Source organism: Mobula birostris, chromosome 1 (assembly GCF_030028105.1).
Source record: "Mobula birostris isolate sMobBir1 chromosome 1, sMobBir1.hap1, whole genome shotgun sequence".
NCBI lineage: Eukaryota > Metazoa > Chordata > Chondrichthyes > Myliobatiformes > Myliobatidae > Mobula > Mobula birostris.
Window position 1 is genome coordinate 253,608,447 of NC_092370.1, and position 17,770 is coordinate 253,626,216.

General features: G+C 47.2%; 1 protein-coding gene and 1 pseudogene across 1 annotated transcript in view; both read left to right on the forward strand.

The window, feature by feature from the left end:
• tmem63c (transmembrane protein 63C) overlaps positions 1–17,770 on the forward strand; it is a 228,636-nt gene that overhangs the window by 65,627 nt on the left and 145,239 nt on the right. Inside the window, exons 10-11 of the mRNA XM_072251616.1 lie at positions 646–766; positions 2,313–2,446. Coding sequence (XP_072107717.1) covers positions 646–766; positions 2,313–2,446 — 255 coding nt within the window. The remainder of the gene's footprint in view (positions 1–645; positions 767–2,312; positions 2,447–17,770) is intronic.
• LOC140200532 (paraneoplastic antigen Ma2 homolog) lies at positions 9,252–10,643 on the forward strand (annotated as a pseudogene).

Genomic DNA, 17,770 nt, shown 5'->3' on the forward strand with positions numbered 1-17,770 from the left:
ATCCCTTTGGAGATGGTGGAAGTTCTGGAGAATTATGTGCTGGATGCAGAGGCTGGTGGGGTGGTAGTTGAGGATGAGAGGAACTCTATCCCTGGTAAGATGGCGGGAGGGTAGGGTAAGAGCAGACGTGCGTGAAATGGAAGAGATGTGGTTGAGGGAAGTGTTGATGGTGGAGGAAGGGATCCCCTTTCTTTGAAAAAGGAGGACATCACCTTCGTTCTCAACGGTACATCTGTAGAAATTTGTGAGAGTCTTTGGTGACATACCAAATCTCCTCAAACTCCCAATGATATATAGCCATTATATATCGTCTTTGTAATTGCTTCAATATATTGGGCCCAGGATAGATCCTCAGAGATGTTGACACCCAAAAACATGAAACTGCTTCCCCTTTCCACTGCTGATCTCTCAATGAGGACTGGTGTGTGTTCCCTCGATTTCCCCTTCCTGAAGTCCACAATCAATTCTTTAGTCTCACTGACCTTGAAGGCAAGGTTGATAACACTCAAGCAGTTACCAATATTGAATCTGGAATATATTTTTCGATAACTTCATAACTGATGGGCTAACTCACAAAATCTGAAGATGAGTGAGGAGTTCCTGCCATGGTTCTCAGGGTTTGTAACCTTTGTATTCCTCCTTCAGACGAAAAGCAATGAAAGGTCGTCTGTATTTCACAGCCAAGGCCCAAAAGGAAGGAAAGATCATGATTAAGACCCACCCATTGGCCCGGATCTGCTGCTGTGACTGCTGTGGATTTGAACAGGTGGGAATATCAGTCTTCTAGAGTAAATAATTTGTTTACAATGGTCAATATTGAAGGCAGAGAAGAACAGAATGGATTGATAGGTTGGAGCAGGAGTAGGAACAGACACAGGCAGACAGAAATGAAATGGGATTAAGAGAGGTGTTGGAGATGGGCAGAGATTTAGAGTGACAGATTGTATGGGTAAGATAACAGTGGATCATTGACTGAGAAGGGGATCTGAGATGGAGGTTGAGGATATAAGGAGGACAAAAGACTATGTTAGGAGATAATCAATGTATTAATATCAAAGTGAATACAGGTTACAACGAATATAGTTCAAAACCATAGTTCACTGAAAGTGGATAATGTGCTAAAGCAAGTATATGGCATGCTTATCTTCATTATTATGGATGCTGAGTATAGACAAAAGGAAATCATGCTGTAGGTATATAAAAATTTAGCCAGACTGCAAGGAGTATTGGTTGTAATTCTGGTCGCCCCATTATCAGAAGCATGTGGAGACTGTGGAGAGAGGTCAAAAGAAGTTTAGTCATGGAGTCATACAGCATAGAAACAGGCCCTTTAGCTCAACTGGATGCTGCTGATCACAGCATCTTCCCTCCTAGTTCTTCGTATCTACATTCAGGCCATAACTCTCTACAAGCCCATCCCCTGGATGCACCTTCCCAAATGCTTCTTAAGTGTTGGAACTGTACCCTCTGACCACCTCCTGTCCAACTACATTCCCGTTCCCTGTCCAACCATGTGTTCCCATTCCCTGGTTCTGGTTCTGTACTCACTGGAATTTAGAAGAATGATGGAGGATCTCAATGAAACCCATTGAATGCTGAATGGCCTAGATAGAGTGGATGTGGAGAGGATGTTTCTTACAATGGGGAAGTCTCAGATCAGAGGGTGTCCATTACAACAGAGATGAGGAGGAATTTCTTGAGGCAGAGAGTGGTGAATCTCTGGAATTTATTGCCACAGACACTTGTCATATTTAAAGTGGAGGTCGACAGTTTCTTGATTAGTCAGGGTGTCAAAAGTTATGGGGAGAAGGCAGGAGAATGGGGTTGAGAGGGTTAATAGTGGAGCAGATTCAATGGGCCAAATACTGTAATTCTGCTCCTGTGTCTTATGGTCTAACTATGGCCTCTGTTATCTGTCCTACCACAGCCAGATTAAGGCAGAAACCATTTTCCTCACTTCCCAGCACATCCCAGTTTTCCACCGTGACTGGTGGATTTGGAGGATTGTTCACTGTGACATTCCTTGCACCCAGCAGCAATGCATGGAGAGACCTGTTTATTGTTGATGTAGCTCAAAAGATGCAGTTGTCCACTTGAGATACAATAGCTTCAACATTACCTTCTGCCTTGCCTGAGAACTGAACCATCCAGAGGAAGGTTTGGATGGCAGCCTGAGATATGTGTCCGGGATGTGGCTTGTTTCCGCACTTCCTATGCTATGTGGTTGGCTTCCCTGTAAATAGTGTGGAAATTTAATATGCATAACCATTTGAACTCCATTTGTTCACCAGAAGCTGCCTTCTCTGTTGCAGGTGGATGCGGAGCAATACTACAGTGAACTGGAAGAGAAGCTCACGGATGAGTTCAACGCTGAGCGCCATCGGATCACTCTGAAACGGCTGGGAATGACTTTTGTGACCTTCCAGGATGAGCGGATGACAGCTGTGTAAGTAACAGGCAAAGGGTTGAAATTAGGATTGACACCTCCTCTTTTGTTTTTATGCCATCCCTTTATTCTGACCCCACACCAACAGCACCAACTCAGAATAATCATCACTAACTTGGAACTAATCAATGGTCACCTTACACCAAACTGCCTCCAACACCAGCACAATCCCCAAACCTGCACCAAACCCACTCCATCCAGCACCATCACTAAACCAGCTCCAAACCCACTCTAACCAGCACTAACACTACTCTAACCAGCACCATTCTCAAGCCTGCTCCAACCCAAGTGTAACCAGCACCACTACAAACCCAGCTCCAACCCCACTCTTACCAGCGGTATCAACCCCACTAACCAGCAGCACCCCCAACCCTGCTATAACCGGCTCCATCTCAAAACTAGCAGCACCGACCCCAGTTTAACCAGCACCATCTCCAAACCGGCTCCAACCACTCTCACCAGCATCATCGCAAGACACCACTAACCCCACTCTAGCCAGCACCATCTCGAAACCAGCAGCACTAACACCACCCTATCCAGCACCATCTCCAAAATAGTTCCAACTCCATTCTAACCAGCATCATGTCCAAACTGGCTCCAACTCCACTCTAGCTAGCTGCATTCCCAAACGAGCATCATCACCAAACCACTGCTAACCCCGCTCTAGTCAGCATTGTCTCCAAATTGCCTCCAACCCAAATCTAACCAGCACCATCTCCAAACCAGCACCGTACCCACTGTAACCAGCACTGTTTCCAAACCAGCTCCAAAACAACTCCAACCCCACTCTAATCAGCATCGTCACCAAACCACCACTAACCACTCTAACCAGCATCGTCACCAAACCACCACTAACCCCACTCTAACCAGCATCGTCACCAAACCACCACTAACCACTCTAACCAGCATCGTCACCAAACCACCACTAACCCCACTCTAACCAGCATCGTCACCAAACCACCACTAGCCCCACTCTAACCAGCATCGTCACCAAACCACCACTAGCCCCACTCTAACCAGCATCGTCACCAAACCACCACTAACCCCACTCTAACCAGCATTGTCACCAAACCACCACTAGCCCCACTCTAACCAGCATCGTCACCAAACCACCACTAGCCCCACTCTAACCAGCATCGTCACCAAACCACCACTAACCACTCTAACCAGCATCGTCACCAAACCACCACTAACCCCATTCTAACCAGCATCGTCACCAAACCACCACTAACCCCATTCTAACCAGCATCGTTACCAAACCACTACTAACCCCACTCTAACCAGCATCGTCACCAAACCACCACTAACCACTCTAACCAGCACTATTTCCATACCAGCAGCACCAACCCCACATTAACCAGTGCTCCAGAATAAATACCTCAAACCCTGCCCTTTCACTGGCAGTCAGTGGCCCCGCGTAAGTGGATTTACACGGGAATGGCTTAGTGTTAGCCATAAACCAACAACACCTAGCATCAGAAAAAGATAGTAAGATATAGGAGCAGCATTAGTCCATCTGGCCTATCGGATCTGCTTTGCCATTCAATCTTGGCTGATAGCTAAAATGAACTTAGAACACTAGCCAGGTGCTACTAGTTAGCAGCACACTAACCAACAGCAATTGATCAAATATAAACAAGAAAACAAAGTTGTTACACTAATGAGCATGTTCTGATTGGGAAGATGTTAGAGTCAATTGTTAAGGATGAGGCGTTGGAGTACTTGGCTACTCAGGACAAGATAGTACAAAGTCAGCATGGTTTCCTTCCGGGATTCAGAGCAAGAGAGCTGCGAGTGAACGGCTGATTTTCGGAGCCAAGGCAGTTTTTACCACTCGGGGTGAAAGAGAGGCAAGACTGCACAGGCGCGTGACATCAGGCAGTAGAGTGTGAATAGGGGGGGCCACATCTTTCCATTTAAGCAAAAGCGTCCTTCTGGCCATAAGAGACATAAAAGCCAAAATGTGCAAGTCAGATGACTCCAAAATAATATCCTTTCCTCCAACAATACCAAATAAAGCAGGCAAAGGATTAGGTTTGAAATTTACTTTGAAAATTATCGAGAAAGTTTGAAATACTTCTTTCCAATATTTTCCAAGACTCAGACATGTCCAAAACATATGAATGAGTGAAGCTTCTCCATTATTACACTTATCACAATACGGAGATATATCCAAATAAAAATGGGACAACTTATCCCTGCAGGAAGCAGGGATTTAGATTCTGAGACCACTGGGATCTTTTTTGGGGTAAGGATGAATTGTACAAAAGGGACGGGTTGCACCTTAACAGGCGGGGGACCAGCATTCTGGCAGGCAGGTTTGCCACTGCTACACTGGTGTGTTTAAACTAAATAGTGGTGGGGAGGAGAGGAAATATAAGGATGGAGTTAAAGGGAAAGAGAGAATAAAGAAAGTTAAGAAAGACAACAGAATTAACGGGGCAGAAAGCTCAGGAAGGGATCGGAGAGTATGGCCAAGTGCACTAGGAATCGATGTGATGGGTGAGGGGAGTAATGGATTAAAAGTATTATATATGAATGCACGAAGTATAAGAAATAAAGTGGATGAGCTTGAGGCTCAGTTGGAAATTGGCAAGTATGATGTTGTGGGAATAACAGAGACATGGCTGCAAGAGGACCAGGGCTGCGAAGTGAATATTCAAGGGTATACGTCCTATCGAAAGGACAGACAGGTGGGCAGAGGGGGTGGGGTGACTCTGTTGGTGAGGAATGAAATTAAGTCCCTTGCGAGGGGTGACATAGAATCAGGAGATGTAGAGTCAGTATGGATAGAACTGAGAAATTGTAAGGGCAAAAAGACCCTAATGGGAGTTATCTACAGGCCTCCAAACAGTAGCCTGGATGTAGGGTGCAAGTTGAATCAAGAGTTAAAATTGGCATGTCACAAAGGTAATGCTATGGTTGTTATGGGGGATTTCAACATGCAGGTAGACTGGGAAAATCAGGTTGGTACTGGACCCCAAGAAAGGGAGCTTGTGGAGTGCCTCTGATATGGATTCTTAGAGCAGCTTGTACTGGAACCTACCAGGGAGAACTCAATTCTGGATTTAGTGTTGTGTAATGAACCAGATTTGATAAGGGAACTCAAGGTAAAGGAGCCATTAGGAGGTAGTGACCATAATATGATAAGTTTTGATCTACAATTTGAGAGGGAGAAGGGAAAATCGGAAGTGTCAGTGTTACAGCTGAACAAAGGGGACTATGGACCCATGAGGGAGGAGCTGGCCAAAGTTGACTGGAAAGATACCTTAGAAAGGATGACAGTGGAACAACAATGGCAGGTATTTCTGGGAATAATACAGAAAGTGCAGGATCAGTTCATTCCAAAAAGGAAGAAAGATTCTAAGGGGCGTAAGGGGTGACTGTGGCTGACAAGGGAAGTCAAGGACAGTATAAAAATAAAAGAGAAGAAGTATAACATAGCAAAGATGAGCAGGAAGCCAGAGGATTGGGAAACTTTTAAAAAGCAACAGAAGATAACTAAAAAGGCAATACGGGGAGAAAAGATGAGATACGAAGACAAGCTAGCCAAGAATATAAAGGAGGATAGTAAAAGCTTCTTTAGGTATGTGAAGAGGAAAAAATTAGTTAAGACCAAAGTTGGGCCCTTGAAGACAGAAACGGGTGAATTTATTCTGGGGAACAAGGAAATGGCAGACGAGCTGAACAGGTACTTTGGATCTGTCTTCACTAGGGAAGACGCAAACCATCTCCCAGACGGAATAGTGGCCGGACGACCTAGGGTAACAGAGGAACTGAAGGAGATTCACATTAGGCAGAAAATGGTGTTGGATAGACTGATGGGACTGAAGGCTGATAAATCCCCAGGGCCTGATGGTCTGCACCCCAGGGTACTTAAGGAAGTGGCTCTTGAAATTGTGGACGCATTGGTAATCATTTTCCAATGTTCTATAGATTCAGGATAAGTTACTGAGGACTGGAGGGTAGCTAATGTTATCCCACTTTTTAAGAAAGAAGGGGGAGAGAAAACAGAGAATTATAGACCAGTTAGCTTGACATCAGTGGTGGGGAAGATGCTGGAGTCAATTATAAAGGATGAAATAGCGGCACATTTGGATAGCAGTAACAGGATCGGTCCGAGTCAGCATGGATTTACAAAGGGGAAATCATGCTTGACTAATCTTCTGGAATTTTTTGAGGATGTAACTATGAAAATGGACAAGGGAGAGCCAGTGGATGTAGTATACCTGGACTTTCAGAAAGTCTTTGATAAGGTCCCACATGGGAGATTAGTGGGCAAACTTAGAGCACATTGTATTGGGGGTAGGGTACTGACATGGATAGAAAATTGGTTGGCAGACAGGAAACAAAGAGTAGGGATTAACGGGTCCCTTTCAGAATGGCAGGCGGTGACTAGTGGGGTACCGCAAATCTTGGTGCCGGGACCGCAGCTATTTACAATATACATTAGATTAGATTAGATTATGAGGACACTCAGTCCTCGTTTATTGTCATTTAGAAATGCATGCATTAAAAAATGCTACAATGTTCCTCCAGAAAGATATCACAGAAACACAGGACAAACCAAGACTAAAACTGACAAAACCACATAATTATAACATATAGTTATATAAGGGGTTTCTTGTTTTATGTTACTGCGTATGTTAATTAAGATGACTTCTTTGTTATGTTAAATGCTGATAAAGTCTCTAGTTAGCAGTTTGCTTGGGTTATAATATAGATAACAGAGTAAGTGAACCAATGGGTGTCCATGTTATTGTTTCTTGGGGTGATATGCTGTCTCATATGGCTGGGGACCAGGGAGTTTTGGTGGGGAGTTGGAGGAGAGACTGGGAGGACGACGAGTTGGAGAAGAAACCGGGAGGACGACGAGTCGGAGGAGAGACCGGGAGGACGACGAGTTGGAGGAGAGACCGGGAGGACGACGAGTTGGAGAAGAGACCAGGAGGACGATCATACGGCTGGGAACCAGGGGGTTTTGGTGGGGAGTTGGAGGAGAGACCGTGAGGACGACGAGTTGGGAGAGAGACCGGGAGGACGACGAGTTGGAGGAGAGACCGTGAGGACGACGGACATACGGGGAACCAGGAGTTTCTGGCGGGGAGTTGGAGGAGAGACCGTGAGGACGATGAGTTGGAGGAGAGACCGTGAGGATGACGAGTTGGAGGAGAGACCATGAGGACGATGGACGTACTGGGAGTGCTCTGGTCGATTACTCCGGGTGGTTCCGGGCTGCCAGTCGAGGGGTCAGAGTGGATCGCGGAGTGGATATTGTCTACATGGACTTCAGTAAGGCCTTTGACAAGGTCCCGCATGGGAGGTTAGTTAGGAAAATTCAGTTGCTAGGTATACATGGAGAGGTGGTAAACTGGATTAGACATTGGCTCAATGGAAGAAGCCAAAGAGTGGTGGTAGAGAATTGCTTCTCTGAGTGGAGGCCTGTGACTAGTGGTGTGCCACAGGGATCAGTGCTGGGTCCATTGTTATTTGTCATCTATATCAATGATCTGGATGATAATGTGGTAAATTGGATCAGCAAATTTGCTGATGATACAAAGATTGTAATCATTGTAATAGACAGTGAGGAAGGTTTTCAGAGCCTGCAGAGGGACTTGGACCAGCTGGAAAAATGGCAGTTGGAGTTTAATACAGACAAGTGTGAGGTATTGCACGTTGGAAGGACAAACCAAGGTAGAACATACCGGGTTAATGGTAAGGCACTGAGGAGTGCAGTAGAACAGAGGGATCTGGGAATACAGATACAAAATTCCCTAAAAGTGGCGTCACAGGTAGATAGGGTCATAAGGAGAGCTTTTGGTACATTGGCCTTTATTAATCAAAGTATTGAGTATAAGAGCTGGAATGTTATGATGAGGTTGTATAAGGCATTGGTGAGGCCGAATCTGGAGTATTGTGTTCAGTTTTGGTCACCAAATTACAGGAAGGATATAAATAAGGTTGAAAGAGTGCAGAGAAGGTTTACAAGGATGTTGCCGGGACTTGGGAAACTCAGTTACAGAGAAAGATTGAATAGGTTAGGACTTTATTCCCTGGAGCATAGAAGAATGAGGGGAGATTTGATAGAGGTATATAAAATTATGATGGGTATAGATAGAGTGAATGCAAGCAGGCTTTTTCCACTGAGGCAAGGGGAGAAAAAAACCAGAGGACATGGGTTAAGGGTGAGGGGGGAAAAGTTTAAAGGGAACATTAGGGGGGGCTTCTTCACACAGAGAGTGGTGGGGGTATGGAATGAACTGCCAGACGAGGTGATAAATGCGGGTTCTTTTTTAACATTGAAGAGTAAATTGGACAGATACATGGATGGGAGGTGTATGGAGGGATATGGTCCATGTGCAGGTCAGTGGGACTAGGCAGAAAATGGTTCGGCACAGCCAAGAAGGGCCAAAAGGCCTGTTTCTGTGCTGTAGTTTTTCTATGGTTTCTAAGAAAGAAGGTCCGAGCTCCAGCGTGTGCACGAAGAAATTGAACTTTGATAAGTCTGGCGCCTGTTCCATTCCTTTTTGTATTGTACCTCCATTAATCTCATCGACTGAGTAATATCTATAAAGTGTAATTGGTAAAACGTACATTGAGTGCTGGCTGATGATTGATGTTTGAAGCCGAATCAGGTGGCAGTTGTACAGCAACTGACGTAACCGGGAGAGAAGGTGGGCGGGGGACAGGGTTTCCCCTAGATAAATAGGAGCCAATAGAGCTGAGCATTACATTTGTTGGGGCAGACGTCCGGGTTTGAATTTTCGATAAAGCTGTATAAATCACCATGTTAAGTAGTGTGGAGATGGATCGAGATAAGATTGTAAGCTGGTATGAGTTAGAGGACATACCGGTGAATCATGCGTGCGTGTTAAGTGGGGTGGATTTCCGCATTTCGGGAGATGTACTCGTGCAAGGGTTGAGTTTGATCAAAGGTATAGGGCAGGTAGGACTGGTAGCTAGAAGATGCGGTAAAGAAGTGGAATCTAGCTGGGTGTTGGTTCGTACGAGTGCTGACATCATGATGTTGGAACTGCCAGTGACGGTCGGCGTCTGGGGGAGGGGGGTGCCATGGGGCCTCCACACCTTCCCAGAGGAAGGAAGTGAGGAGATACCAGAGGAGGAGCTAGATGAGACCCCAGGGGAGGTGCCAGTAGCCAGTGGTGGAGGGTCAGAGTGGGAAGGCTTGGCCAGGCCCCGTCCCCCAGCTAGAGGTGAGATCTCCGAGTTAGAAGCCGCCATTACCTCCCTGGTGAGAAGGGCCGAGGGGCCCTGCCCAAAGCTGAGAATTTTCTCAGGAGCCAAACCTACCCCGGAAGGGGAGGACGACTATGAGATATGGATTGAAAATACGTCCCAGTTGTTAGAGGCGTGGCCAGGTTCAGATGAGGAAAAGAGACAGCGATTGGTGGAAAGTTTGAGGGGAGGGGCGGCTGGGTAGTCCGGGAGCTGAAGGCGGAACGGCCCTCGGCTTCCCTGACGGAGTATCTGGAAGCTTTGGAGGGAACGTTTGGAATGTCAGGAGATCCCTGGGAGCTTTTAGCGCAGTTTCACCACATGGGGCAGGGAAGAGGGGATAAACTCTCAGAATACATTTTTCGGCTGGAGAGAATGCTTATTGGGTTGTGGCACTGAGGGTTAGTGAAGGTGGACGAAGTGGTGAGGTTGAGGATGAGTCAGATATTTAGTGGTTCCCTGGAGGAGGACAAGGTGGTTTGGAGTCTCCGGCAGTCCTATAAAAGGAACCCCCCTCCATCATTCGGGCAGCTGATTAGAGAGGTGTGGGAGGAGAAGAGCGCTTTGGGCCGGAAAAGGGGCTTGGGCCACCGGGGACGATCCTCAGCGGTTCAGGAGGTGGTAGCTGGGTTGAGAACCGAGAAACCCAAGGGTTTCTGGGGGGAAGGGACCCCCGCTTGAGGGGATGGACAGGGAGAGTACCCCCTTCGGGGGACGGCCCACACCGTGGGCTGGGAGTGGGGAGCGTCCTGGGAGGAAAGGGGTGGCGGATAGAGTGTGCTATAACTGTGGGAAAAAGGGGCATTTCTCGGGGGAATGTGAGTGGCCGGGGGTGTGCTACAGCTGTGGGGAAGCGGGTCACTTTCAGAGGGATTGTGAGAGACAAGGTGCCCCGCGGAGGGAAAGCCCCCGGGACACTAAGAAGGGAGAGGTGTCGGGAAACTTAGGAGAGACTCAATGAGGGAACGGACTGGAGTCTCAGGAGGAACACGTTCCCAGAAATCAGCCATGGGACCCCCGAAAGCCCAAGCCCTTATTCTGGATGGACTGGTGGGACTCCGTTCCAGCATGTCCCTACGGATATAGGGAATCTTTGCAAGAGCCATCCTTGACACTGGAAAACAACGGGAATTCTGCAGATGCTGGAAATTCAAGCAACACACATAAAAGTTGCTGGTGAACGCAGCAGGCCAGGCAGCATCTCTAGGAAGAGGTGCAGTCGATGTTTCAGGCCGAGACCCTTTGTTGACACCGGATCACAGGTTACCTTACTGTAACAAAAACCAATTTCCCCCGGGATCAATAAAGTATGACTATGACTATGACTATGACTATGTACTGGTCGTTCTACAACAAATATCTGAAGCATTTGCCAGTAACCCCGTTTAATGCACTGGAGATTTGGGGCATAAGTGACGGTGATTACCCGTACGATGGCTACCTGCCAGTGAGATTGGAATTCTCAGAGGGTGATGTGGGAGTGTCGGAAGCCCTTGAGACGTTGGTGTTGATTTGTCCGGACCTGGTGGAAACTGGTGGCGCTGCCCTGCTGGTGGGGACTAACTCCCCTCTTGTGCGACGGCTCCTGGGAGCCTGTAAGGGGAAGGCGGGGGAGAACTTTCTGGAGACCCTCTCAGTACACCCAGTGTTTCAAGCGGTGTATGAAGAAGTGGGTGACCCTACGGGGCTGAATCCTGAGTTCAAACGAGGGACGGTGTGGAGTACTCAGGTGAGGCCTAAAGTGATACAGCCAGGGGAGGTGGCAGTAGTGATGGGGACCCCCAGGTCTCCCGGAGTACTGGCGGGCGAGGCCCTGTTAGTAGACACCCCGGAAGACCTTGAGGGGGAGTCCCGGTTCCCGGCTGGGGCACTGGTGAGACCTGAATTGCAGACGCCCTCAGCTGTACAGGCACGGCGGATGGGGGTGATTGTAAGGAACACAACGGAAAGGGAGATCACCTTTAAGCACAGGATGCCCCTCGCACACTTGTTCCTGGTGACGGTGATGTCTAGCGCCCCCGTGAGGCCCACTGGAGGAAAACTATTGGAGAACAGGGGGCGGCTGACCGAGGAGGCCTTTAATTTTAAGGACTCCCCTGTACCGCTGGATTATAAGAGCAGGCTGGTGGAGAAGACGCTGAAGCTAGGGGATGTCTTTTCTCAGGGCGAGTTTGATGTGGGCTGTTCCAAGAGCACTCGTCACACTATCCAGGTGACAAATGACACCCCGTTTAGAGAAAGGTCGCAGCGGCTGGCCCAGCAGATGTGGAAGATGTGCGGCTGCACTTGCGGCAGTTGAGGGATGCAGGGATTACCGAAGAGTCCTGGAGCCCCTATGCAGTGCTCCATAGTAGTGGCTAGGAAGAAAATGGGAAGGTATGCATGTGCGTGAACTATAGGACCCTGAACCGGTGCACTGTCCCCGACCAGTATACAGTCCCAAGGGTGGAAGATGCATTGGCCTGTTTAAGTGGTGCGCAGTGGTTTAGTGTATTGGATTTGCGGAGTGGGTATTACCAGATTCCGATGAGTGAGGCCGATAAAGAGAAGACAGCCTTTATCTGGCCCCCGGGATTTTTTCATTTCGAACGAATGCCCCAAGGCATATCGGGGGCCCCAGCCACCTTCCAGCGGCTCATGGGGAGGACAGTGGGGGATATGAACCTGCTGGAGGTGTTGGTGTATCTGGATGACCTGATAGTATTTGGAACATGAGGAGCAGCTGCTGAAGGTGCTGAGTCGGCTGAAGGAGGAAGAGTTGAAACTTTCCCTGGATAAATGCCATTTCTGTAAGCTGTCAGTCAGCTATGTCGGACACTTAATTTCGTGAAATGGAGTGGCTACTGATCCGGCTAAGATAGCCGTAGTGACCACCTGGCCGAGACCCCAGAAGGTGAGCGCTCTGCGCTCGTTTTTGGGGTTCTGTGGGTATTACTAGCGATTCGTGAAAGGATACACTAAAATGAGTCACCCATTCAACCACCTGTTGTGTGGCTATCCACCTATGGGGAAGAAAAGGAAAGGAAACTGAGGGCAGAAGGCAGGCGGATACTTGAACCTGGCGGAGCCTTTTGGATCGAGGTGGGATGCTCAATGTGAGGAGGCGTTCCAATCTCTGAAAAGGGTGCTGACACAGGCCCCAGTGTCAGGAGGGGGAATTAGAAGAGTCAGGTACTAGAGAGTACCCCTGTGGCTGTACCCCTTGACAATAAGTACTCCTGTTTGAGTACTGTTGGGGGGGGAGCTGCATACCTGGGGGAAGCAACAGTGGCCGCGCCTCTGGCACAGAGTCCAGCCCTGTGGCTCAGAAGGGTAGAGACAGGAAGAGTGATAGGGGACTCTATACTTAGGGGTCAGACAGGCGATTCTGTGGACGCAGGAAAGAAACTTGGGTGGTAGTTTGCCTCCCAGGTGCCAGGGTCCGGGATGTTTCAGATCATGTCCAAGATATCCTGCAGTGGGAGGGAGAACAGCCAGAGGTCGTGGTATATATTGGTACCAATGATATAGGCAGAAAAAGGGAAGAGGTCCTGAAAAAAGATGACAGGGAGTTAGGAAGGAAGTTGAGAAGCAGGACTGCAAAGATAGTAATCTCGGGATTACTGCCCGTGCCACGCGACAGTGAGAATAGGAATAGAATGAGGTGGAGGATAAATGCGTGGCTGAGGGATTGGAGCAGGGGGCAGGGATTCAGATTTCTGGATCATTGGGATCTCTTTTGGGGCAGGTGTGACCAGTACTAAAAGGACTGGTTGCACTTGAATCCCAGGGGTACCAATATCCTGGCGGGGAGGTTTGCTAAGGCTACTGGGGAGAGTTTAAACTAGAATTGTTGGGGGGTGGGAACCGAGCTGAAGAGACTGGGGAAGAGGAGGTTTGCTCAAAAATAGAGAAAGCTTGTAGACAGTGCGAGAGGGAGGATAGGCGGGAGATAGAGAAGGGAAAGTTTGAGATGCATCAATTTTAACACAAGGACTGTTGTGAACAAAGCGAATGAGCTTAGAGCACGGATCGGTACTTGGAGATATGATGTGGTGGCCATTACAGAGGCTTGGATGGCTCAGGGACAGGAATGGTTACTTCAAGTGCTGGGTTTTAGATGTTTCAGGAAGGACAGGGAGGGAGGCAAAAGAGATGGGGGTGTGGCACTGTTGATCAGAGATAGTGTCACGGTTGCAGAAAAGGTGGACACTATGGAGGGATTGTCTATGGAGTCTCTGTGGGTGGAGGTTAGGAACTGGAAGGGGTCAATAACTTTTCTGGGTGTTTTTTATAGGCTGCCCAATAGTAACAGAAATATCGAGGAGCAGATAGGGAAACAGATCCTGGAAAGATGTAATAATAACAGAGTTGTCGTGATGGGAGATTTTAATTTCCCAAACATCAGTTGGCATCTCCCTAGGGTTTAGATGGGGCGCAGTTTGTTAGGTGTGTTCAGGAAGGTTTCTTGACACAATATGTAGATAAGCCTGCAAGAGGAGAGGCTGTACTTGATTTGGTATTGGGAAATGAACCTGGTCAGGTGTCAGATCTCTCAGTGGGAGAGCATTTTGGATCGTAATTCTATCTCCTTTGCAATAGCATTGGAGAGAGATAGGAACAGACAAGTTAGAAAAGCGTTTAATTGGAGTAAAGGGAATTATGAGGCTATCAGGCAGGAAATTGGAAGCTTCAATTAGAAACAGATGTTCTCAGGGAAAAGTATGGAAGAAATGTGGCAAATGTTCAGGGGATATTTGTGTGGAGTTCTAATGAGACAGGGAAGTTATGGTAGGGTACAGGAACCATGGTGTACAAAGGCTGTAATAAATCTAGTCAAGAAGAAAAGAAAAGCTTACAAAAGGTTCAGGGAGCTAGGTAATGTTAGAGATCTAGAAGTTTATAAGGCTAATAGGAAGGATCTTAAGAAGGAAATTAGGAGAGCCAGAAGGGTCCTTGAGAAGGCCTTGGTCGGCAGGACCCCAAGGCATTCTACAGGTAAGTGAAGAGCAAGAGGATAAGACATGAAAGAATAGGACCCATCAAGTGTGACAGTGGGAAAGTATGTATGGAACCGGAGGAAATAGCAGAGGTACTTAATGAATACTTTACTTCTGCATTCACTATGGAAAAGGATCTTGGTGATTGTGATGATTTGCAGCAGACTGAAAATCTTGAGCATGTAGATATTAAGAAAGAGAATGTGCTGGAGCTTTTGGAAAGCATCAAGTTGGATAAGTCGCCGGGACTGGATGAGATACACCCCAGGCTACTGTGGGAGGCGAGGGAAGAGTTTGCTGAGCCTCTGGCGATGATCTTTGCATCATCAATGGGGACGGGAGAGGTACCGGAGGATTCGAGGTTTGCGAATGCTGTTCCTTTATTCAAGAAAGGGAGTAGAGATAGCCCAGGAAATTATAGACCAGTGAATCTTACCTCAGTGGTTGGTAAGTTGATGGAGAAGATCCTGAGATGCAGGATTTATGAACATTTGGAGTGATTAGGAGTAGTCAGCATGGCTTTGTCAAGGGCAGGTCATGCCTTACGAGCCTAATTGAATTTTTGAGGATGTGACTAAACACATTGATGAAGGAAGAGCAGTAGATGTAGTTTATATGGATTTCAGCAAGGGAATTGAAAAGGTACCCCAAATAAGGCTTACTGAGAAAGTAAGGAGGCATAGGATCCAAGGGGACATTGCTTTGTGGATCCAGAACTGGCTTGCCCACAGAAGGCAAAGAGTGGTTGTATACGGGTCATATTCTGCATGGAGGTCGGTCACCAGTGGAGTGCCTCGGGAATCTGTTCTGGGACGTCTACTCTTTGTGATTTTTATAAATGAGCTGGATGAAGAAGTGGAGGGATGGGTTAGTAAATTTGCTGATGACACAAAGGTTGCGGGTGTTGTGGATAGTGTGGAGGGCTGTCAGAGGTTACAGCGGGGCATTGATAGGATGCAAAACTGGGCTGAGAAGTGGCAGATGGATTTCAACCCAGATAGGTGTGAGGTGGTTCATTTTGTTAGGTCAAATATGATGGCAGAATATAGTATTAATGGTAAGACTCTTGGCAGTGTGGAGGAACAGAGGGATCATGGGGTCCGAGTCCATAGGACGCTCAAAGCAGCTGCGCAGGTTGACTCAGCGGTTAAGAAGGCGTGCGGTGTATTGGCCTTGATCAATCGTGGAATTGAATTTAGGAGCTGAGAGGTAATGTTGCAGCTATTTTGGACCCTTGTCAGACCCCACTTGGAGTACTGTGCTCAGTTCTGGTCACCTCACTACAGGAAGGATGTGGAAACCATAGAAAGGGTGCAGAGGAGATTTACAAGGATGTTTCCTGGATTGGGGAGCATGCCTTATGAGAATAGGTTGAGTGAACTCGGCCTTCTCTCCTTGGAGCAATGGAGGATGAGAGGTGACCTGATAGAGGTGTCTAAAGTGATGAGAGGCATTGATCGTGTTGATAGTCAGAGGCTTTTTCCCAGGGCTAAAATGGTTGCCACAAGAGGACACAGGTTTAAGGTGCTTGGGAATAGCTACAGAGGAGATGTCAGGGGTAAGTTTTTTTACTCAGAGAGTGGTGAGTGTGGAATGGGCTGCCGACAACGGTGGTGGATGCAGATACGGTAACGTCTTTTCAGAGGGTTTTGGATAGGTACATGGAGCTTAGAAAAATAGAGGGCTATAGGTAAGCCTAGTAATTTCTAAGGTAAGGACATGTTTGGCTGAACTTTGTGGGCTGAAGGGCCTGTATTGTGCTGTAGGTTTTCTATGTTTCTGTGAACATGTTGGAATCTTCTTTGAGGAGATTACAAGTAGGATCAATAAAGGGGAGACATTGGATGTTGTATATTTGGACTTTCAGAAGGCCTTTGACAAGGTGCCACACATGAGGCTGCTTACCAAGTTAAGAGCCTATGGTATTACAGGAAGGTTACTAACATAGTTAGAGCATTGGCCGATTGATAGGAGGCAGTGAGTGGGAATAAAAACGATCCTTGTCTGATTGGCTGCCAGTGACGAGTGGTGTTCTGCAGGAGTCAGTGTTGGGAGCACTTCTTTTTATGCTGTATATAAATGATTTAGATGATGGAATAGATATCTTTTGCAGATGATACTAAGATAGGTGGAGTAGCAGGTAGTTTTGAGGAAACAGGTAGGTTACAGAAGGACTTAGATCAGGAGAATAGGCAAGAAATTGGCGAATGAAATATAATGTTGGAAAATGCATGGTCATGCACTTTGGTAGTAGAAATAAATGTGCGGACTATTTTCTAAACGGGGAGAAATCCAAAAATCTGAGATGCAAATGGACGTGGGAGCCCTTGTGCAGAACACCCTGAAGGTTAACTTGCAGGTAGAGTCGGTGGTGTGGAAGGCAAATGGCACATTAGCATTCATTTCAAGAGGTCTAGAATACAAGAGCAAGGATGTGATGCTGAGGCTTTATAAGGCACTGGTGAGGCCTCAGCTTGAGTATTGTGAACAGTTTTGGGCCCCATATCTTAGAAAAAATGTGCTGGCATTGGAGAGAGTCCAGAGCAGGTTCACAAGGATGATTCCAGGAATGAAAGGGTTATCTAATGTTAAAAGGCCTAGACAGGGTAGATATTGAAAGGATGTTTCCCATGGTGGGAGAGTCTTGGACAAGAGGGCACAGCCTCAGGATAGTGGGGCGCCCTTTCAAAACAGAGATGCAGAGAAATTTCTTTCGCCAAAGGGTGGTGAATTTTTTAGATTATGAGAACACTCAGTCCTCTTTTATTGTCATTTGGAAATGCATACATGCATTAAGAAATGATACAATGTTTCTCCGGAGTGATATCACAGAAAACAGGACAAACCAAAGACTAACACTGACAGATCCACATAATTATAACATATAGTTACAGCAGTGCAAAGCGAAACCATAATTTGATAAAGAACAAACCACGGGCACAGTAAAAAAAGTCTCAAAGTCCCCGGGTCGATCGAGTGCCACGTGCCACGTGCTAGTCAGAGTAGAAATAGGAGGATATGTCAGATGAATATGTGGCTTGAAAAATGGTGCAACGGGGAGGGATTCAAATTTCTGGGGCATTGGAACCAGTCCTGGAGGAGGTGGGAC